Genomic DNA, 24,709 nt, shown 5'->3' with positions numbered 1-24,709 from the left:
TTATGTACATCTGGCTGACTCCGTCTCCATAATTCAGGAACAATTAGCTGGCAACACAGAGCAGTGCAAATTTACAGCCCTAGTTAACTATTGTTGAAATAATGGCTGGCAGGAAGAGAGTTTCTTATTCCTCCCATGGCGATGACTCTTTAAGCTCAATGCCTTGATTTATCAACACTGGGGAGTCCATATAAATAGGGGTTTTCTGGAGGCCATCTCTTTCTAACTGACTCACATGCTGTGGGTTGATTCTGTGTGAAGTGACAAAATATTTGATTTATATGCGACAATAATTCAGTCATGGATTCCATAGCTGAAAAGAAATTAATATTTGCTGTTATGTAATTAATATCTTGAGAGTAAAAAAAAAAAAAAGCTGTCAAAGTATCTTGCTATACTGCTGTTGCAGCTCCTAAATGAGCAGCAGTCAATAAACATGCATGCAGTGTATATATTATACATTAGCAGTATATTAGCTGTGGCTAATTTAGCACTGTCATATCTTCATTTTTCATGGGCTGTGTCAATAATTATGTACTACTCAAAATATCTATTCAGTATTTATTATGAACAAGCAGTGTGCAAATGCGCTTTTACAGTCAGGGTTGACATGTTAAACCAATTAACACAAATATTCATTTAATATGTAGTGAAAGAATAGGAAATGCTATTGGAAACATTTTAAAAAATGGAGATTTTTTTTATCTCCCCATCAAGTCCAATTTGGCAAACCCTTCTAGTTTGTTTCAAGAGATAAGGACTTTTGAAGAACCGCTGGATAAATAAGGATTGATATTTTGCATATAGACTCCTTTAAGTGTAGCCTATTGAACTTAAGACATACATGAAGTTTTTTTTTCAAATACAGAGAGATGGGGAAGAACCTGAGTTTAAATGTATAAATATTTCTATATTTACTGCAGAACCATATACATCAGCTGCATGCTCCTATAGCATTCAACACGTCAACATGAAATGAAACTTTACAATATAGAAAGCTTCATTTTGAAAATTTGATTTTGATGTTTTCAGGGATACTAGATGTTAATTAGGCCTCCAGACACCCCAATGGGAAGTGTTATTTTATAGGAAACAGTGAGCGAGGGGTCAAGGCACAAGCACTGCAGCACACTACCAGCTAAGCCCATTTTGATGGTTTTTGTAGTCATCACCTGTCACATGCCTGCTACCTCAGGACATTTTATCAGTCCTTGTAGACAGTCCTGCTTTCTGCCGCATCCTTACTAAGACTGTAATAATGATTATAGCTGGTAACATTGACAGAGTAAACAGATGGTTGCCATTGAATGAAATGAAATTACGGTGATCGATTCTATTTGTCACGCATCCCCAGAACAGAAATGATTATGGTCTGCTGGCTACAAAGGTGATGGATATTGAATGTTTACAGACTGCAGGGCTGTGGCTGCCTCCGGTTAAGCTTTTACACAGGGTTAATTGAATTCTTTATCTATTTTATCTGTTTTGTATTAAGCATTGCAAGATTTGTTAGATTCCTCATTATATATCTGTTTATACAGTAAAACTATAGTAGTGCATGTCAATATGGCTCACAGTATGCTTCAGGTAAAATCTTATTATAATTATGATGGCTTCCATTCATACACAGTATGCATCAAATTTCCACAAAACAGCTTATCTTTCCTCCAGCAGTGAGGTTCAAATCACATGTGTTGTCACATAACAGTAATTGCCTGCATAAAACAAACAAACATTTCCAGTCTGTGTGGGAGTTTTACTTCCTTTCAAGAAGTGGTGTCCTGTGTGTATTTGTCTGTGGGTGTGTACATACACTATATATACTAAAAAATTTCATTTTCACATGCAGCTTGTTAGCAAGAACTGTCCGAATTACCTTACCTTATAATAAAAAGGCAAAACTGCCTTAGCGATACATCATTCTAACCATATTATAGAATACGAGGTCATGATAAGGGTTAGATAAAGTGTTGGTTGAGGAAATGAGAGATTTGGATACAGTAGATCCATTTTTGGGTCTGTGGAATAGTGATTAAGAGAGGGTGTGAACTCTGACCTGCCACCAGGGGCTGTGAAGGTCAGCACAGATTAATTCGATGATGTCACCCGTCTGGATGCTGAGTGCTGGACCCGAAGTGGGGCTCGGCACACCGAAGTAGTTCCTGATAACCAGCATCTTGGGCAGACCTGCAAAAAGGACACAGTTTGTAAAAGGGATTCATATGAACACATCAACATGAACTACAATGAATGACAGCAGGTAACTAGTATACAGTACATCCAGGTCAATGTTGTTGAAACCTGAATTTGGAAATTTAATGTACATTAAACATTACTTAACAGATTTACACCATACCAAAGAATCTGTCTTCTTCTTTATATATTTAAAGTATACAGTTTGTTGTCATTATTTACTTGTGGCCAGTTCCACAGCATATTAATTATCAATGAAAATTAATTAAATGTTCTAGAAGTAAGGAGTCGCGCTGACAGTTTTATGTGATATGGATGAATTATTGTTTTTTTAATGTTTTTAATTATCTACTCTTTGGGCTGAGTTTAAAATAAAGAGACTTTAATTGATCTGAAAGCCTCTACAAGGACGTTTAAAATTCATATTGTTATCAGCATTTTAACCTTTCATGTACTGTATGGTAATGGTTTAACAAAAAATTATCTTCAAAGAAAACTAAAAGAGCTGTGTGAGTAAGTGAGTTAATGGTAAGGTTACAACAGTTAAATGTGAAGTGGCGGATTGTTTGAACTCATATCAATTGCAATTGCAAACAGTCTGGTAAACAGTCTTGTCATTCATTCACAGGTCTTTATAGAGAAACGCAGCTACAGAGCTTTTATTCTCAACAAGGGCTTCAAGCCGACTTGTTTTCTTTTAAGAGAGTAATAGAGAATACAGTCCTTAAGATACTGAAAAAAGTGAATTACAATAAAGCAACAGGTTTAGATAATATACCTGCCAGGTTCCTACGGGATGCAGCAGAGTGTATTACACCTGCTGTAGCCCATTTAATCAATCTCTCTATAGAGCAAGGTAAGGTACCCATAGATCTCAAGAGTCAAGAGTCATTCCTCTCTATAAGGAGGGGAACAAGTTTGAGTTTCAATTTTAAGTGTTCTTTCCAAGGTCATCGAAAAGATTACATATGAACAGATAAATACATATTTTTTGAGTCACAACATATTATTTAAACTACAGTCAGGTTTCAGAAAATCCCATTCTACTGAAACCTGCCTTTTATATTTAACAGATTGCATCAGAAAGGAGGTTGACACAGGCAATTTCTGTGAAATGGTCATGTTAGACCTTCAACAGGCCTTTGACGCTGTAGATCATTGCCATTTAAGCTAAAGGCCATGGGGTTTAGCATGCTGGCTATAAAATGGGTCAATTCTTAGCTCTGGAAGGACACAGATTGTGGATGTCAATGGGACATTTTCCAAAGCTAAAACTATCAGTTGTGGTGTCCCTCAAGGAAGTCTCCTGGGGCCACTCTTTTTTATTGTATATTAATGACATGAAGGAAGCCTGTTCATCTGACCTTCGTCTCTATGCTGATGATTCAGTTATTCTCATGTCTCATAAAGATTTAGCAGTTGTGGAAAGGTCTTAGAGTGAGGAGCTTGGACACTTGGCTGTCTGACAACAAGCTGTCTCCTCACCAAGGGAAAGCAGAGGCCATCTTATTTGGATCCAGAATTAAGACCCCAGAGATGAAGGTAAAGGTAGGAGAGACAGTCATTTCAGTTAAGGATACAGTGAACTATTTAGTATGTACATTAGATAAACATATATCAGGGGAGGCCATGGCTATGAAAGCCCTCACTAAAATCTGCCAAAAGACTAAATTCTTGCCAAGAAAATCAGGGTTGTTTGATAGATCAACACTAGAGACGTTAGCTGGAGCATTAGTTCAATGCCACTTCTCCTCCTGGTTTAATAGCACACCACAGCGCATCAAAAATAAACTCAACACAGCCCAAAACAAGTTAATCAGGGTTGTGTTAAAATTACCTCCCCGTACACATCTTGATTCAGCATATTTCCGACAACTTAATTGGCTTCCAGTTGAAAAAAGAGTCATATAAATCAAGTTGGGACTTATCCATAAAATTGTTCATATGAGGTTCCCAAATATCTGTCCAACTACTTGAATTGCTTCAGAGACACTCACAACTATGCAACAAGAGGCAGCTCAACAGATTTTATTCTTTTAAGATTTCGAGAGTTCAATGGGCAAAAATACCTGGCTGCAACTGAATGGAATAAACTTCCAGTATCGCTGACACTCACAGAAACAGACAAAAATTTTAAGCAGGCAATGAAGATATGGCTAGCAAATAGTCTCTCAGAATAGGGACCTTGCACAAATTAACTCAGAGTTGTCAGTTTATGCTATTTCTGTTATGTGATTAAATGGATATTGTGTTGTGTCACCCTCCCCTCTTAGAGGACCACCATGGAAATAAGCCGGTGGGCTTTCTTGTGTAATTTAATCCTTGACAAGTGTATGTGATAACTGTCTTCAGGTGAAGCAGTATGTGTATTTTATGATCGTCGAATAAATCTATCTATAGTAGAAAAGGACAAATGTGAGTCCCAACCCATCTCCAAGATTTCTTCGACTTGATTCCTTCAATCATTAATGCCTGGCTCCATTTGTAAAAGTCTATGTGTGTGTGACCTCAGGTGTAAAGGGACATGTTTGTCATTCTAAAGCTGCATCTTTGTTCTACTAAACTATTCATGGCCCCATTACAGGTGGTAATGAGAGGGAGTATACATGTGTACACACATACAAATACACCTCTTGTCAGTGTACTGCCCTTGCAAATCAGTTTTCATTATCACAGTACAGATAAGCAGCGGTGAACTCTGGTGCACGGCTGGTCAAGCTTTTAGATAAAGCAGGACTGAGTCTCAGTGTGTGTTTACTGCTGCACACCATATTGTGGCTGCATGGAGGGAATTTCTAAAGAAAATGAAACCAAAGTTATAAACAATTAGACTAGTCCTAATCATATTTAAAACAAAGAATTATGGGAATCATTTTGTTGTTTTTCAGTGTGTAATGTATGAGCAAAGCTTTGTCTTTAGAGATGCCTGATGCTATTTGCCCCCATTTATTTTGCAGCATTCGTGCTGATAGTATCCACACTTTCTGCACAATTTGCCAGAATGACGTGTCAGCACTATTTTATTTTGAACAATGGCCAACTTTGATTCTATTGTCCACCAAGAAATCAATGAAATTGAATTATAATACCTCTGTTATGAAGTACCCACCCATGCCAAACAAATGAACAGTACAATGAAACGTATTGTGCAAATCTTTCTCTGAATTGTGTGGCGATAGTGTTGTACAGGAACACAAATAAGAGAAAAAAAATTCAAGTGAGAGCATGGAAAAAGGGAAAAGATAAAGCCAAATAAAAGAGAAACCAACAACATTGTATTGAAAGCTAATAGATCTACAATACATCTGCCTTGTTTCTGTTCCAGTGCTGTAGCACTGAGGCTGGCAGCCTGACATGTGCTAGCTTGCCTGAATAGCACTTCTAAAGACGCAGGGCCATGGAGAATTGAGTCTTGGGGGCATGAATTGCATTCCTATCCACACAAGGACAAGCCACGTGTTAGTGCACCTTTGAAAACAGACAAAGAGAGCAGCATCGAAATATTACGAAACGCCAAGGGCTGGGGCAATCAAATGCCTATTGATTTTAATGCGTCTTCAGTCAGAAATGATTTTCTGCAGCATAATGGATGGAGGGGTGGAAAAATGAGTGCTGAAGCCAGGTTTATGAGAGATTAAAGGCGCTCAGTGTAGTGTATGCACACACACACACACACACACACACACACAAACACACACGCACACACACAATTAAAAAGGATGCAGTATGTTAGTCATATTCTCTTGGAGAAAGATTGAAAGACAGAAAGCAACAGAGCAGAAAGAGGCAGAAATATAATGGCTATGTTTACTGTACAAACCCAGAATAGCTATTTTATGCACTTTGATTTTGGTTTTATTCAGGTTAAACTGTTTACATGAGCCTTTCATAGTCTGTAATTGAGTCTCTGCTGCAATGATAAAACCAGTTAACCGTCTACACCTTCCTCTTTGGTGAAGCAAGGTTACACCTGATACCTCAAAAAAAATATGATGCTGGTAGCAATTCATCTACTAGCAATCCTGACAAACAACCTGTACAGCAATGTACATCATTCTTCCTGGTTGATCTTCTTTATATGTAAATCAACCTTACTTTAATATTAATCCTACTACAATATGTAAAAGGCGGCAATATAGAAATTCTTAATGTTTATGCTTTACTTTTTTTCAAGAATCTTTATAAGTATACTCTATTGTCAGTTTGGCAGTTGTGTTGACAATCTTCTAGAAAAAAATATCACAAAATTCCCCAACTGACCAGGAAAAACAATGATCCACCAACGTCAATGTTGCTTTTAAAAGCAGATGTCAAATGATATTTTTAGCATGCTGACGTACAGTATTGATGCATCTCACCTATTTTCTGGGTTACATGCCAAAACCAGGTAAATTGAATTAGGAACAGTAGTCTCTATGCACATAAACATCTCCAGTGAGAGAAAACAGACTGTAGAGGAGGAGAAGAGGGTTGTGTGGGAGGTGGGAGGATGTCTGGTGTAGTGTTGTGTTTTGAATTTCTCACCTGAATCTCGATCTTTGCACTGAAAAAATACACAGGGATAGTCAGACACAGGCACAGGCATGCATGATCACAAATGCACAAAGACACGGGGGTCTTTTTAAAAAAAATTTCTCATCTGACAAAAGTTAATTCACTAGTTTCTCTATCACTAATGAAAGTGTATATCTTAAACACACTAATGAATCCAAAGTCAGTGCAACCTACATCCCCTTCTAATAGTGTATAATATACTAAATCAATTAGCTTGACCCATATTGCAGTGAGATGAATACTTTCAGACACACAACCCTTGTGCTATGAATATACTCACCTACTGCTGCACACAGAATTAATATTTTAACCAAGCTCTGCTATCTTCCTCACACAGGCCACATGCAGTGAGACTGGCATGGACGACACTACATACAACATATTAAAACCCATATCGCATGCACTGACACCGCAGGCAAACTGCTGTGCGGTCCTTCTGCAGCAGAAAATATTTTAAAGTTGCAGAGAGCAGTGTTGAATGTAGAGCGAAACTGGTGTCACTTTTATTGGCAAATACAGATATTTTTGCAGATGACAATTTATTCTTTAATGATGCCCAAATCATTTCAATAAATGACAAGGATTTAGTGTCTCTGACAAAAATGCATGAAGCCAATGGGACAATCTACAGGTTTAGCACCCAAAATAGTACAACTGCTATTATTACTGCTTCAACTAATAATATTAACAATAGAACTTGCTGCATTGATGCATATTTGTGGAATCTGATTAAAGTGCATGGTATCAGGGCAGCTGGTTAGCTAAAGGCTGCAGTATATGTCATTCTAGAGAAAGTTTGGATTTTGCATTTTGTGTTAAGCGCTTTCTGTGCACAAAAAACACTTCCAAGTAGCTACTGTACTATACAATACCTGACACCAGTAGGGCAATGATTTACTAACATAGTGCAGTCCCGATAAATGACCAATAACAGACACATACTGTACTGTATATTGGCATACTACTTAAGTATATTGTAGAGACCCCAATCTGTTTTCCTGTTTGGGGATAATGACGTTTCAGAGACAGCAGAGACAACTCAGAGGTAAATCTGCAAAAAACATTCTCGTTTCTGCCATCAGGTAGGCTGCAGCAAGTAAAGTCAATTGGAGTCTCCTTGGCAAATAGCTGCAGGAGAGAGCAGTCTTCAAAGTGCAGCAAAGCTTTGGAGAAGAGGCAAACAGCAGACAGTATACAAATCAACACGGACACACATACACATACACATACACACACAAAGCGGCAGCTCACCTGAGTTCTGACGGAGCCGGGATCTGAAAGAAGTTTGAGAACAGGCATAGTGAATGACGGGTTAGCGGGTGCACGCAAACACTTGCACACACTCGTCGGTACAAGGCAACACTCCCTCATTAGTGGAGAAGGCAGACGCTCGTGTCTGACCGTGGTTCACTTTGTTTTGCTGCGCTGCCACTACCTGACAGCCGGGATAGAGGAGGTAACAAGGCAGGGGGGTGGTGAGGGAGGGGGGTGGGGGGTGGGTGGGGGGGCAGACCTGTGGTTTTTGCTCCACCAGTTTCTTTCATTGGCTCCCTGAGGAACAGGTTACACCCCCTTGACACACACATACACACACCTGTGCACACACATACTCCTGTACCTGTAAAAGCAGAACACTTGCATAAACACTCGCATACCTCCACGCTCACACACACGCACTAGTGGGCAGAAAGCCCACAAATATATGCTCAGTACCTACAGTACCTGTACGCACAAATGCACACACACACACTTCTCACAGGTAGCCTGTTGTTCCTCAAGTGAACTTTGACCTGTTACTCAAACACACGGCGAGTGAGCTGATAACAGAGACAAATGCAGGTAAACAATGGCTTATCTCTCACACACACACACACACTCAGACTAGTACATACCCCTTTACAATGATGCAGTGATTGTGTGTTTGTTCATGTGGTGTAGCCCTGCGTGCATTGTGGTGTTAGTAAAAAGTGGTGCGACAAAGATTTTTGAAAATTAAAAACCCTGATTTGATGAACCACAGAACTAAGAGGAAGTAAACAAGTAGCTATTTATGTACTTGCACTTCAGCGAGTTTTCCTCTAAGTAAAGTTTCAGACTTCTTGGAAATACTTTTACTTAAGTAAGTTACTTAAGTAGTGGTCCTCACCCCTGCATATATTCCTGTTGCAGCACAGGGTGAATACTGTGTGGAGTAATGAGAGGGGGAATTCAAGCCGACATCCCAGTCATCACAGCTCTGCTCTCTCCCGCCGCTGGTGTCGCCCAAATCTACTCAGGTACACACTGTGCCCAGGTGGGCCTGGCAGTGGTGTTATTGCCTCTGCGACCTGATAGCATCATGACAGATGCCCGGTCCAACAGGAGCTGGCAGCTTGCCACAGGGAATACGAACACACACACACACACATACACGATTGCGACACACAACAATACTATTACAGTGTGTTTGCATTGTAACAGTAAAACTTTGCATGCTTCCTTGGCTGTAAAAACACTGTGCAGAGTTTTGGTGCATGCACTTTCAAGACCTAAAAAGAGCTTCCACAAATAAAAACTGTGAATTTAGTTCTTCCACCTCTTCGCTCTCTCTCTCTCCCTCTCTCACACACACACACACACTCACACATACACACACACACACTCACACAAGCAGAGGACATGCTAAGCTGGTTTTTGAAGGCCTTCTTTTCATTCCACGTCTAAAGTTTTCCCTCCATTTCTCTCAGAGCTGTCAGTGTTCCTGCACAGGGAGCTGAGTGACAGATACACAACAGGGGCATAATAAAAAAGTCTGGAGTTTCTTACGACTTCTCAGTAAAACTACTATTAAGCTTTGGGGAGCGCTACAATGATACGCAGTGACATTGTCTTTTTTTGGTGCTCTGAAGTGTCAAAACCACCCAGGGAAGCGGGGGAGCTGTTGAATGAATATAAGAAATACTGATCGAATACTTGGATGACCTTGGTTGGTAGAAATAAAAGCATGTTTAAAGTTTTATTTATTTCAGAGCAAACCCAAATTCCCACAATTCCACCTGGCAAAACCTTGATCACAATGTCACCGTGTTGCTTTTTTAAAATCACAGCGCAACAAATGTCACGCGTACCTATAATTAGTCACATGAGACACTCGTATATCGGGTTTTATGCGCCATCGTGCGTCATCTGTCATTAAACTACTATAAAAGTGCAGTTGTGCTTTTATAATTAGATTTAATGTCTCTCTCGAAAACATTTTGTTCAGGAACAGAATCGTTGCGGATAGATGTGACTAATATGACGTTGTGCATGAAGTGAATGACGGTGATAACTTTAAATTGGGTTTTATATGTGTGTGTGTGTGCGTGCAGTAGTGGTGTGTTACCTGTTTTTCCACAGCAGCCCAAGCGGCCCAGGCATTCTTTATGAGCACCTAGACCACACTTGGCGCACAGGTAGCCCTGGTTAAAGACGCCCCTGCAGACAGATGAAAAAGAAAATTCATCACATGGATTGTTTTATAGTACACACACAATAGTAGAGTAGATCAGTGCAAAGAATAGAAAAAAATGATTGTAATGCTTAAAGGAAAGCACAGATCCAAGCTGTTTGTCAAATTTTCTGACATTTTAGAAGGAATAGCAGTTTATAAACTTAAGTAAATTTCTCTAAATTAAAGGTGCAGTGTCACACTTCAGCTTTTAACGCATATACTCATATCTAATAAATACTGTAAAGAAGACACTGAAATTCTGTGGAATACCTTGGCATTAAAGATGCATGCACATACGTATGCGGAGGATGAAGCGGCAGTGTGTATTTCTGCTCTCATTTACATAACCATCTTGCAGGCCCTTATTAAAATGACATGAAAGTAGAAGCTGCTTTGCTCAGCTCTCTAGCTAATTGACTGTTTAACCTCTTTGTGAAACCTAGCATGGAGTTAACATGGAGGTACGCTGTTTTTTTTGTGCAGCTTAGAGGTATGTGTGTGTTGCAGGAAGGAGTCAGAAACTGTGTGTTTAAACCATTTAAACCAATCAGGACACCAAGCTTCACCATTCTTATGAGATCACATACGATTTTACTTTAACGTTAAGTTATATACATCTTAAAATCACAGATGAACATTTGACTAATCAGACATTTTATATCTGTTTGAATTATTGTCTTTTCAAGTTAATCAAATGTTCTCCAACAGTTACTGCATACAAAAAGATCTAAGACAATAGCCACAATGAAATAGTCCAAAGGAACGACACTTTTTCAGAACTTAATTATATAAATAATCAAGAAAATATCAACATCCTAAAGAAAGAATGATAATGAAAAGCTTCACTTCAGGTGCTTCATGAGACCTTCCTTGCTTGATTCTTGTTTTCTCATATTTTATCTTCAGAAAATGTTTCAGCGCCCGTCTCTGTATATTCACAGTGCAGTAATCTTGTCCCCTTTCCTCATCCGTTGCCTTGAGGAAGTGCTGAAGTGTGACAGACATTTTTCTTCACCGTCCTCGGTAGGTGAAACCACTCAGTCGTCCCCGCTGCGAGAAAGACCATGAGGCACAGTCCTCTGGGTGCCGATACCATTCAGCAAATTCAAAAGAAACTTTGTGTAACTAAGGCACATGTGCAGAGGAAGAGGGGAGCGAAGGGAAGGTGACGAATAGATTGTCAGGGTACGGTGGAGAGGAACAGGAGGAGTGGAGGTCTTTCAAAGGAGTCATGACAGTTGTTTGAAGGGAAAGGGTCCGCGTCTAGTCCTCAGTCTTTATGTTTGACGATACCCTTGAAGAGTGTTTTGTGTGTGTGTGTGTGTGTGTGTGTGTGTGAGTGTGTGTGAATAATAATTGGCCTCTTACCTCAGTAGCATTTGGCAAGAATTGCAGGAGGTGATTCTGTCGAAGGTGTACATATGAAACTCATGGTGGTTGTTAGTTGCATTCTCAGGACGAATGTTGGATCTAAATAAGACATAACATACAACATACATCAGAGCTATTACATTTTTCAGGTCAGGGTACACAAGTTAGTCATTTTAGATATTTAAATATCTCTGTAACTTAACAATAAATTAAGAAGATCCAAGAAAATAAGGTAAACATACCAAGCTCCCCTCTAACTTGGGATGTGGATGTGTTGCACAGCAATAACACCACATTCCAAGTTGACTGTAAACTGTTGGTTTTGCATATTTTAACATATTGATTACAAATTGTACATATCATTTTTGTATCACTTTTGACCATTTTCCAAGGCATAACTTTTTGGATTGATTTCCTAACTACAGTAGTGGCATGTTAAAAAAAACAACCAGGGACTGAAACTTAATTGAGATAAGAAGTCTATTACAGTAACAGGCTTTCAGTTATCACATGGTAATGCAGTTTAAGTGAGGAATTTTCTGAAAACTCCCCTCACTATGAATTTTGTCTGACATCAAGAAGATTTGAGCGCAAGCTGCAAAAATTGCTTTCATGAATTCTTATGTCAGAAAATCAAACCCAGAGGAAAAACAATAAACACACATTTCAAAAGGATAATGCATTTAAAAATGCAGTGTCAGCTGTTAGGCAGCTGACTCTGAAATATTAAGAGTCGGAGCATCTTTAAAATTGAATATACCTGCACTGCCTCGTAACAAATATCATTTTGAAATAGGTCAAACGATTGTTCACTGTTCCTGTGTCAGCCTGACTTACTGCAGTGAAAGGGTACTGATGAGCTATGGAATTTTAAAAAATGATGATGCTCCAAAAGTGGAGCCTTTAGGTCAAATATCAAAAAACATAATCTGATGTCCCCTCGATCATATATACTGTAGGCACTGATGGATCCATAAACTGTACTGTATGTAGTAAACAATCATTAACACGTTTTTGAGCATGTAACGGCATCATGGGGGATGGTACAATTGCATCAGCATAGTGCTTTTATACTATTTGCATCTCTAATTTCTTGTGTTCAGGTGGGCCTGAGCCATGATGTCTGACATATTTTATCAAAAACAATGCAAGACTTTCTGCCTGCATCTTCAGACAATGAGTTGGAATAAACTGCATAATAAACACTGACTGCCACTGTAGGTTGTTCTGCAAATTACAGAAGAGTCCAAATTAATGAATGAATATGAGTGAATGTTGCCAATTTGCCTTCTGTAACAGCTTTTCTCTTTGATGAAACGTCAATTTCAAAGCAAAAAAAACAAAAAACAAAAAAAAAATCACTTATAATTGCAGGCAACAAACTCTTCCATTGCTACTGAAACATTTCACTGATATGGTTCTTTGAAGTGGGAAGGAGAGAATTACAAGAAGACAGGCAAGGTCTGCTTGAAGTGAACACAGAAGTGGTCTTGGCCCCTTGGGACATGGAGAGAAAGAGAATTTACCCAAGTTTGCCTGTAGCACAAAGGTCTGTTTATTTCAAATTTAAGAGGTCTTTCTTTGTTTTCAGTTTTATAATAGCTACATATAAAGACATTGTTACCTAAGATGTTTGCTTAATACGCTCATATGCACATGCTATTTCTGAAATTCAAATTAGTCAAACTGAAGGGTTACTGTACAACATGTTCTCAGGAAAACAAATAGCGCCGAGATGGAAGAAAGCATCAAAGAAGAACTTCAATGGTGTCTTCTCCTCTGTAATGGGGTCAGCCAATATGTCAGCTTTTTAGATTGTTGTCAACTAGAAATTGCAAACCACTGACAAGATAGAGGATCCTCTTTTTTTATGATGGGTGACTGTTTGACCATAAATGAATAGTGAATATGTTGAGCACTGGACCTCAAAACCCTCCAAAAAAAACCTCTGTTTCCTTTTTCACTGACGTTAGAGGCTTGTTACAGCTCCACTACTTCTATGTGTGCTGAAAGCTTTAAAAGCTGTCCAAACTTTAAAAGTCAGAAAGCTCAGAAATACAATATGACTTAATTTAAAGTCTTCTTCTGCACTTCCAAGGATGAAGTCTTCCCTCGCTGCAACAGTTCATCTTTTGTTCTTGAGCTTGGATTTCTCGCTCTCTGTATGCAGAGCAGTGTCTCTACCTACCCCTCGTGGCTGCTGAGGCTTAGTCAAGCAGCAAACAGTGGGTGGCTTGGAAATAAAGGCAGCATGTGAGGAAACAACTGTTCACAGATCAGCTATTAAGCATCGCAAGGGAGCATGTGATTGGCTCGTAGCGCCTCGCTATTCTCGCAGCTCGTTAATTCAGCCCCAAAAGTTAATCAAGCAAGGCCCCTGTTTTCTCAGCCTCACATCACACCACGCTTCATCTTCCTAATCCTCATCTTCACTTCCTGTTAAGGCCTGATGATTTCCTTTGTTGCTTGAAAATGCTATTTCACAGATGTTTCTTTTCATTTTTCTCTGTTTTTTTTTTATCCGTTGTTATTTCTATATTTTCACTGTAATTGTACCTGCTTGAAAGGCTCACTGCTCTTAGCTAATTGGTGGTTAACCAACTGGTGGAATAGTCAAAACTGAAACAGCAGAGGCCAAGATGTCCACAATTTGAATGGGCCAAACTCCAAAAATACATGGCGACATTTCCCATAATTAAAGTTGATAGCATCTTTTTTTAGATCTGCCACACCTTCAGATTAATAACACAGACGTTCTGTTATAAATGTGTCTCCAAGCCCAATCAAGTATTAACTTGATTACATCATCAGGGTTATTCCTTCAGACGTACAAAGCTCCTCCAGGGCAACAGAAGACATTATGCAACACTTTTTATAAGCTGACTTTGATGTGTAAAAATGGGTGGAGTGCACCTTTAATTTTAGAAAAAACTATACTGTATCAGCAGTTTGAGGCCCAAAAAAAGCAAAGAAAAATATCTCTCTGTGCCTAAATAATCAGACAAAATCCTTCACTTCTTGGTCTTGATGAACAAAGTGATTCTAATTACATTGAAGCAGTTTTATTTCATGGTTTAAAATGAGGGCATTGATTCCTGCCCTACTCTTGCCCCCCCCCCCCACCGCTCAGTCAGATCTTCACAAACCTTCCTTTGGTACAAAATGCCTCCTTTTCTGCTTTTTAAACTGGATAAAAGTATTTCAGTTTACACAGTCTTGTCTGATTCCTTATGCGCTGTGAGAAGCAGGGTGGTCGGTAGAGTATCTCTAGGACAGTTAGTCGTTTATTCATCCTTCTCGGCTTTGCAAGTGAAATACTGCAGCTCCATTTATCACTCTTGGCACCAGTTTGTCAGTCAGTTTAGGTGAATTTGGATCTAATTCAGGATGTGGACAGGTTGATTTGAGTTTTACTACACACACCTGATGCTAAAATGAAATTTAACCAGTTGTGTTCTGTGAGTAAGTCCTGAACGGCCATAAAATACGATACTGGACTCAGGAGACTTAAAATTTTGGCTATTGTGATATTGCTATAGAGTTTTTATGTTGCCTTGCGCTTTTTCAGACAGGTTTTTTTTTTTTTAAGTTATTGTGTTTCTTACGACCTGCTAATCTTTGTGTCTCAGTGTCGTGTCCCTCATAAATCATCAAGCAGCCTAACTTGAAGAACAGGACAGACAGCATGTGTTTTTATGCTTTGACAAAATGCAGCTGCAACAAAGAGACACACACTCTTATCACAATGTCATGCATGAACACTCAAGAGACAATACACACTCACATGGCCATGCCAAACTGCTCCAGCCACTTCTTTTTCAGCTCTTTGGTCTTGAAGAAGAATTCAAAGCCGCTCTGGCCCTGGTTGTGAGTGAGGTAGAATCCGTGGGACCACTGCAACGGCAAAAAAAAAAGAAAAACACACATTTGAGACAGAAAATAATGGCAAATAAATAAATTGTGGGTTTGTGTGAAAGGCAAAACAGAGCAGGAGGGGGCAGGAGCTGAATGAGACAGGATGCAGGGAGACAGATGGAGGCAAAGAGATGCAAAATGAAAGAGGGATGCCTCGGGGAGAGCAAACACAAAGGCTGAAGGGTTGGAGGGCGGCAGAACTGACAGACAGAGACAAAACAGAGAGGAAGAGCATGAAGGAGAAGAGGAATGTGAGGTAGCTTTGCCATATAACTGCTGGGCATCAGACAACATGCACAGACCCAAGAAGCGAGTGGGCCTGTAATCAGCTACCATTACGCACTTGAAAGGAAAAATATTAGTCTATTAGCCTCTGTGTCAACACATGTCTCTGTTTTTAGATAGAATCACTAAACAGATGTACTTTTTATGACTCCTAGTTGTGGTTTTGAAATTCTAGCGCTCGGCTCTGAAGGCTAAAAACAAGCCAAGCTCACAGCGCTGTCAGGGAAGCGCCGCCGTGCTTCCCTGACAGCGCTGTGAGCTTCCATTGTAAGAAAAGAGAAAAGGAGCGCTCTACAGAGGCATTCCCAGTGGACATCAGCAAAAATATCGTCTAGCTACCAATTTGTAAAGAGAAGAAGGAGGAGGTATTTGTCTTTCTGTCAGTTTGTCTCTTTTTTTGCTTGAGCGATCGCTGGAACACATGCAGACTTTTAATGTAAAGGATTTTTTTTGTGTTGATCTTCCTACAATATCCTTTAATCTGACCCATGTTAATGTCTTCCACTGTGTGGGTCAACGTGCAGGAGTGAAATCTGCATTTTAAGTTGTTACTCATATGCTTCTGACCACCTGATGAATTTAAGTCTAATATTCACTCTCCTTTTAGTTCTATTCTTAGTCTCCAATAACTCCTGAGAAAAATATCTCTCTTTAGCTGCTAAATGTTACATTATGTTCACCAGCTAGTTGCTAACTTTGTGTTTCTGCTCTTTGGTGCTGGGCAGATAGTGTAAAGTGTGTTTATCAGAGCTTTTTTTGCTGAAAATTATGATATGAGAGCAGCGAGTGTGAAGAAAAACATAAAAGTTGCAGGCCAGAACACCAAAACAATGAGCTGAAAGATGCTAAAAGAGCCTGGTAACAAGTATCTGTGGGTGGGACAGTAGGAGTGATACCTTACACATTATTAATCATCATTAGATTTTTTTTAACAATGGCTTCAGTCCAGTGGTGGTGTCTATGTCCATCATTTTCGAAACAATTAGGCTTGAAGTATATTTGGTTTTGACTTGCATGCAAATGATCATTTTGCTTCTATGATGAGCGTTTTTATTGCTGCTTCCCTCAGACAGCCAGTGTCGTCTTTAGCATTTCCATGATAAATATGCAATCAAACAAATCGCATCATGTCCATCATGTCAGAGGTGAACAATACTGTGGTAGCTGCAACTTTCATAAAAAAAATAACTATACGAGCCCATATGGGTCTAAACCCACTAATGTCTGCTATTTACAACATCATGATTACTCAAATAATTGTTTCCTGGCACGCCTTAGATATCATTCCTCATTATGATTGGCAATATTTTTCACCACTTGGCACTTAGTATTCAGTGCGTGTGTGTATGTGTGTAGTCAGGCCCAAAGCGAGGTTTAATGATAACACCATCTGGGAGGAGGCAGACTGTTCCAGTCTGACACTGTTTCAGCATTATGCTGCTAAATGAAGAAGACAATGTAAAACATGTTCTGAAACAAGCATGTACCAAATTATTTAAGACTCTTTTCAGTTGATTATTTAGTTGTTTGTGTTTTGAGCTGGAAAAGTGTTTTGCATGCAGTTCATTTTAGCAACAAATACAGGACTCAAGAGCATGGAAGGCAGCAGTGGGTGTAAAGGTTGTTACAGGGTGCTCATAAAATATCAACAAGAGGCAAGTTATCTCAATTTTTTTCCTCAATTTTACAAACCTACATTTATCTGATAAATTGTTATGGTGCCTCATTATGCTGAAGTAGCGTTAATTGGTTTGTCAGGAGTCCAACATGATTTCTGTGCTTTGCTGACTCAGTCATAAAGAGGCAATAATGAACTCAACAGTGCAAGACTTCCCTCCATTATAGCTGATTGGTTGTTATGTGAGATGCTTGTTTTGTTCTTTTCATTTTACAGCATGTTAATAAGTAAGTTCTGTTATTATTTCATAACTATTACATGCACTGCATGGCAGCAAAAGTGAAACAGTGCAAGTAGAGAGCAGAGAAAGGCCTGATATATACTGTATATACTGGCTACACGTTGGCATGCAGCCCCGGGTGAGATTAATTCACTGACTCAAATGTCATTAAAAGCTATTTTAGCTGTTATAAAATCACTGTAAATCACAGCCTAAAGAAGGTTATTTCTTTTTGAAAATGGTGATAAAACACCATCAAACTAAATTAAATGTTAAAAACACACTTTCTTTAGCAAGTGATATTCAAATGGATTGAATCAGAGTGGATTCAAAGTGAGTCAACCAATCAGACCTGAGAATTACAAGCGTCCTTATTATAGGTTCAAATTACAACATTAGAAGTGTGAATCACAAGTTCCTCTCTGCTGTGACGTATCTGGACTAAGAAATGTTGAGACTAATTATTTGGCTGTCAGCTCAGTGAATAATCACAGATTTTAAGAATTACTTGGGTTTTTTTTTTTTCAGTGGATTAAAATTCAAGGCCCATGTTTTCATTGTTGAAAGCTCTCTTTTTCTGTGTGCAGCACAATAAAGAAGAAAACATTTAAATATATGGTCTACAAGCCTGGCAGAGAAAAGAGCTACCTGTTATTTTTCTTTTTGACTTCAAACGATTCAATTGAGGCTAATATTTCTACGTGACTGAGGTAAAACATCATCAGTGTGGCTTTGCCAAAAGTGGAATTAAGTTTCTTGGAACAGAAAGGGAAATTGTTCACAAAGAGATGCGTTGCTATCAAAAACAGAAAAGGAAAAAAAAGCTAAAAGATGTGCCAATATCTTTTCCAAGGTGACAGCCAGATCTGAAACCTGAAGACCCACACATGTGTAGTCCAGGGGGATCCATATCATCGTGATCTAAAACAATATGCATTTTCCATTGCTTTCATTAACCAAATCAGAAAACACCTCCATGACCCAAAATTGTATTTTTTTGTCTGACTGGTGTTTTTTTGATGGAGTCTATTTTTGTGATACATTTATAAAATTCAGTGATCTGTAAAAACACATTGTTCCCAGAATGTGTGATTTCCCTGCCTGACTTTCACTACTCAAACATCATAACATGTTAAAAACACTGATTATGTGTGTAAGAAACATTGCAGATCATTCAAACATTCAAAAAGTAGACCTTTGTAGACTTGTGAAAGACAGGTGTAACTAATACGATTAGTAGTGGCTACAGGCCATTTACAGTTGCCAGTGCATGCTGGATCACCAGCATGGCTTCCTGATGCAGCTAAATATAACACAGCCGTGTCTATGAATACTCTCAGTCACCCAGGAAACAGAGCCATCATTAATGTTATTAGTTACACTTTTGAGTCACAATGTCTGCAGTGGGGGAGAAAAGTCTATTGACAGCATCATGGAGGATGATGTCACCACTGATACTGTGTTTCCCTCCAAAATGTAAACGGCAACAATTAAGCAGGGCTGTGTCCTAACAGGAACCATATCCGTGTGTGTGTGCAGACCTTTCGGTTCTCTTTGTCCGACGTGGGGTTGTTTGTGATCTTGAAGAGGTGCAGGTCGATCACTTCTTTCATCTCATAGTTGTCTCCTCGCCGCTTACAAACGATCACCGCAGCATCGAACAGGAAGATGTGTCTGTGGTAAAAAAAAAAATTATTTGAGGTGAGTCCTGTAATTTAAAGCTACAATATATTTCTGGCATGATAATATCAGAAAATACATATGATTTATTTTACATTATCAGCCTGTGTTTGTCTGAAACTCTGTGTGGTCATACCTAAACAATTTTTGGGGGGCATTCTTAGTGTGAAAGAACAGAAAAGCGAATTCACAGTCACAGAATTGATATCTCTTTTTGAGATGTGGATTGCCTCAGCCTCAAACTAGCTGTTGTTTTCAGATGCGGTAGACAGCTCATCAAGGTGGGTGACAAGTATTGGATGAGTATAAACCTAAAACTAACAATGCACCTTCTGTCTGGTGTAAAAGTTGCACACTGTAGCTTTAAAATGAGATAACATGATACTTGACACATCCATTTTTTTAGTTTAAGCTGATGCTAAAATACTGGTTGTTATGCTGGTGAACTTGCACATTATTAATCTCTACATCTGCTAAATGCTGATGCTGTGATGATGTTGCCACATTTAACAAACCAACACTAACTCAACTGTAATATCATTGAGGAACTCTTTCCACATGAGGGCTTATTCATCTATTGAGCTTCCTTCAAATGACATAATTTAAGAGCCTTTACCCTTAAGGAAGTTCACGTTATTGTGTTCTTGACCTACGGGACACACAGGTTTAGTTTCAAACAGCACTTTGGCTTGAAGTAATACATACTCTGGCAGTTTTCCAACTGCAGCACTTTAGCAGCACTGACTCTATTGAAGCTGCAGTCAGTCATTAAGTCAACCAGCAAGCCAACTTGACATCTCACCTGTCCTGTTTAGCTCGTTTGTCCACCGAGGCCACCCGTACCTCCCCGTCACCTTTGGGTCTTCCGTAGTTACTCAGAGGCTGATTCTAGAGAGGAGTGGGAGGAGAGAGATGGGGTGTGATCTGACAGTGTTCCCGAGCACTGTGAAATTGAGAATAGCCTCTCGATATTTGGGAGAATCAGGTGGCTTACCAGGTTTTCGATGGATTTCTGATACTGGTCTATTTCTCGCAACGTCTCGTTGTCTCTCTTGACTTCGTTGACATACTGAGCCAAGTCCTGCAAATAAATCAGAAGACAGTTAAGTCTTTGAATTGTTACACATTCCTAGGAGCTGAACTGCAGCAGTGATTACTAGATTAAAGTATTTTTCCCCTTTATGCTCTATGTATTTTGTTTCTTTTTGTGCAGTTTTTCCTTCTCTTCTTTAAGCTTTAGCTGGGTAGATAACCACTGCTAATGTGGGCCTGTAAACTCCAATGAGACAATGTACAGTATATATTGCTGGGCTATATAAGTAAACTTGATTTGAGTAAAGTGAGAACTGTCTGCTTTCAACTGAAAAGCTATTCAGGGTTACAAAATGAGCAGAACTTATAAATTCAGTAGAGGACTCATTTATTTATGTGTAGTCAAATGTTGTGAACATGCAATGACTTGCAATGAAGTGCAATATCTTATGCTGTGTTTTCAGACTCTTTTTACTACCATGATCATGCTAGCAGCTTGCATTTATAGCAGCTTGAAAACATGTCATTAAGTAAAGGAGAATTTAATAAAAATGTTAATGGTACTGGCTATTATGATTAATAATAAACTGCACGTTATTTAATGCATTTTTTCAATGTAACAAAACCCCAAAATAAATCATGTCGGAAAGGATTTTTTCAGTAGTGTTTTGGTGTTTCAGGTATTATATATTATATATTTATAAGTTTTTAAGGCAACCTCTATTGTTGGATGCAGCTGAAATAGCTGCTGGAAAAAAATGTCTTTAATGACATAAAAAGGGGCAATCCATCAACTTTTTTAGCAAGACATTATGAGTATATCTTCTGTCTTATCCAACTGGTCCAATTTTATTGGGAATTTCTGTTGCAATAGGTTCTGCACAAAGTCAAAGAGGCTTTATCAAACCAATCATTATTTACAGAAATGTAAGAACAGCAATAATGTGAACCGTGCTCTTGTGTGTACCAGTGTTGGGAAACACTGGTGCATTTGAGAGTAAACTGTCATGATTTATTGCTGATCAAACTGTATCTAAACTCAATTTACATTACTTTGTAAAAATGTATTGTCTAGATTCCCTGAATATGCAGGAATTCTTGCTCTCAGTTTTATCAATACCTTTCATCTATAGCTGAATCTATTAATTGTTTAATTATCTTATTTTATCTTATTATTTTATCATCCTGGACCCCCTGATGGGTTTATATACACAAGTTATATTGTTCTTTAACTATTTTTTTAAAAAAAAGTACCTTCATGGCGTCCAATGCTTTCCGCAGATTGCTCTTGTCTGTGGCATCATGAGTGTGTTTCACTAGCTCCTGTTGGACAGAAAGAAATCACACACACAAAATATAAGTGGCCAAGTGTTCTACGGCAACTCACCTTTCCTCTTGAAAAACTGATTTGCACTGTTACCCACTGGAGTAGATTCCGTAAGGTAGAATATGTAAAAATGAACAAATGCTGTGTGTAAATCATAAAAAAATGTGTAAGAAATGATAATTGTTATCCCGCTACAAACACACTGTGCAGCACAGCTACATCCCACACATGAACTTAATGCTCTGGCTCTAGATATGAAATGAAAAAGGTTACTGCGAAAAGAATCCTGGCCTGAAATAAATCAGATACTGTGTCTGTATGTGAGTGTGTGTGTGTGTGTGTGTGTGTGTGTGTGTGTAGTAATCTATTGCGAGTGTGTGCGTGCAAGTGTGCATCTGAAATTGCTTCCCAGTGCCTGGCTTCAGCATAAACAAGACATCTAGACCTCAGCAGTAGAGGATAAGGAAGGATGCCATGCATGTCCTTCATACAGGCCAATACAAAACGGTCTCAACACACACACACACACACACACACACACACACACATCCACACCAAGCCGCTAAGGGAGATATATATGTCTGCTTGGCACTGCTCAAATACCTGGTGTCAGTCAAGCTCAACCTGGGCATTATTATCACTAGCAAGACGACAGAGTTCTATTTATCAAGCCTTGCTTCTACCTTCACACATCCTGAGAGATACAGAGGAAGGGAGTGGTCACACTGATAGCCAGGACCATACATGATGGACTCATTGAGGGAATCGTGTTGTGGTGAGTTCAGGGGGGGGGAAGTGAAATGATGAGCAGAGGCAGCGAGGAAGAAAGAGAGAAAGATTGATGACAAAAAAAGAGAGAAAGAAAGAAACAGCAAGAGAGAGGAACTCGGGGAGCGAGAGGAAGTGACAAGACATTAGTTGTACAGATTCTGGCTGTCACCGTGTGGGAAAGTAACCCAGCGGATGCTTTATTCGGTGCAGCTAGCTATTACCCGCCTGTTCCACAGGAATCTCAGCACATGTTGACACAACACAGTCACTTTGTCGCAACAGATTTTTTTCTTTTTCTTTTGGTGGTACATTAGTGTTTCATGCAAACATGAGGGGGGTGAGATCAGACGGTTCCAGAGGTTTCAGAGAGCCTAATTTAGGAGTTTTTATGGAAAACCTCAGTGAGATCAGCTCATTTCTGCCTGAACAAAACATGTGAAACTATACAGTAAATGAGCAATTGAAAGATTACAATATGCATGGCCTCGGCTTAAGGGCATATTGTTCTGTTAACCCTGCTGTGGGTATATGCAGATAACAGATGTGTCCTTCATTAGTGAGGGAAATATGCTCTCTGATACAGACCTAAGGATTCACAGATAAAACATACAAAACATATTCAAAACAACTTAAAGTCAAATTGTCAGAGCAGGCTTGTGCATCACAAATAGGTGTGTAGCTATGGAATAGTAGTAATAATAATAATAATATAATTTGAGTTTTATGAGCAGCTGAATACCTAAATCTAAAATTGAACCACATCTGAATACTCAGTGAAATCTAAATACCATTAAAATTGAAGAGTTGAAATTTAATTTAAAAACCAAATACTGTACATTCGAACTAATTTCAAGTTGTGCAATTTCAAAATATTTATTTTTCGTTGTGACAAATTCAGATTGAAAATTCAAGTGTGAAGAGTTTCCAGTCTCTCATCGGATTGTTTGTCCTTTATAGCCTGAATGATTGGATTAGAAGTTTTATGAAGTTATTATTACTGAGGTTCAGGAACAAAACCACACCTCTCTCCCCAATTCAATCACCTGTGTCTACTTATATAGGCGTTTCCTGACCCCTTCTTGCCTGTTTGTCCTCTCAATACAGGAACCACACAAGGGGGACGATGCGGCCGAAGCTCATCGAGGCATCGTGCCCCCATCCTGAGTCTCGCTCCCCGGGTTCCTCGACGTTCCAGATCCATCACGACCCCCATTCATCCCCTCGCACTCGACCCCCTTCATCTCCACCCCTTGACCTTCGATCTCACGATACACGACCCTCATCCAATCGTCAAACCAAATGAACTACTTCGTGTATACCCTTTAAATGGTCTTGTTGGTGAGAGATCCTTAAATGAGCAATTGAACCTGGGAAATCTTAATGTTGAATACTGGACATTTAAATTTTCTGTCTGAAATTGTGAACGTTTCCTCGAACTACTTTAAATCAAGTCTTTGAAACTGCCAACTGGAAACCACATAAATTCAGACAGATGGTCCTCAAAGTAAAATATTTCAATAATTACAATTTCAACATTAATTATTCAGTTAATGTGTAATCAAATTTCACAAGTAGGTGTTCAGTTGCTTTTAAGATTCAAATCCTTTTTTTGCCTTTTTATGATATAAAACCTCCTAAATCTGTTGCTACACACAGACCATCCTGCAATCATTGCTCATCCAAGGTTCAACATTAGGGTACACCCAATTAACAAAAAAAATCTAATTAAATGAAATTCAATCAAAAACCCTGAAACCATAATCCCTCCCTATGAATGCCTGGTGCAACGAGGCTCATGTCGCCTCTGCACCCACCCAAACACACGCATACACACACACACACACACACACACATCTCTTTACTAAGAACAATGCTGCTGCTTATCTTTTCATTAACGTAGGCCACACATCACATATGCATTATAAACGCACCACCTTCAACCTCTTTGACTTATTCAGTAGGAGGAGTGTGCAGTATGTGTGTGTGTGTGTGTGTGCTTACATGTCATGCATATGTATGTTAACTAGGACGATTATCTAGCCATGTTCACACACATCAAGTGTGTACTGATTTACACACACACACACACACACACACACACACACACACACACACACACACACACACACACATAACCCTTGTGTTTTTACTTCCTCATTGTATTGTATTTGATTTGATGATGTATTTATGTTACAAATACATGTCAGTATT

General features: G+C 39.0%; 1 protein-coding gene across 1 annotated transcript in view; it reads right to left on the bottom strand.

Annotated features, from left to right (window-relative positions):
* LOC121888366 (guanine nucleotide exchange factor VAV3) overlaps positions 1-24,709 on the bottom strand; it is a 94,385-nt gene that overhangs the window by 17,451 nt on the left and 52,225 nt on the right. Inside the window, exons 11-20 of the mRNA XM_042399830.1 lie at positions 21,655-21,723; positions 20,363-20,449; positions 20,171-20,256; positions 19,230-19,362; positions 15,375-15,484; positions 11,588-11,689; positions 10,112-10,203; positions 7,999-8,021; positions 6,718-6,736; positions 2,057-2,187 (exon numbers count right to left, since the gene is read on the bottom strand). Of these exons, the coding sequence (XP_042255764.1) occupies positions 2,057-2,187; positions 6,718-6,736; positions 7,999-8,021; positions 10,112-10,203; positions 11,588-11,689; positions 15,375-15,484; positions 19,230-19,362; positions 20,171-20,256; positions 20,363-20,449; positions 21,655-21,723 (852 nt within the window). The remainder of the gene's footprint in view (positions 1-2,056; positions 2,188-6,717; positions 6,737-7,998; positions 8,022-10,111; positions 10,204-11,587; positions 11,690-15,374; positions 15,485-19,229; positions 19,363-20,170; positions 20,257-20,362; positions 20,450-21,654; positions 21,724-24,709) is intronic.

The sequence above is a fragment of the Thunnus maccoyii genome, chromosome 21 (genome assembly GCF_910596095.1).
Source record: "Thunnus maccoyii chromosome 21, fThuMac1.1, whole genome shotgun sequence".
NCBI classification, from domain to species: domain Eukaryota; kingdom Metazoa; phylum Chordata; class Actinopteri; order Scombriformes; family Scombridae; genus Thunnus; species Thunnus maccoyii.
The sequence above is the reverse complement of the archived record's forward strand: the minus strand, read 5'-3'. Positions and strand labels throughout refer to the sequence as shown.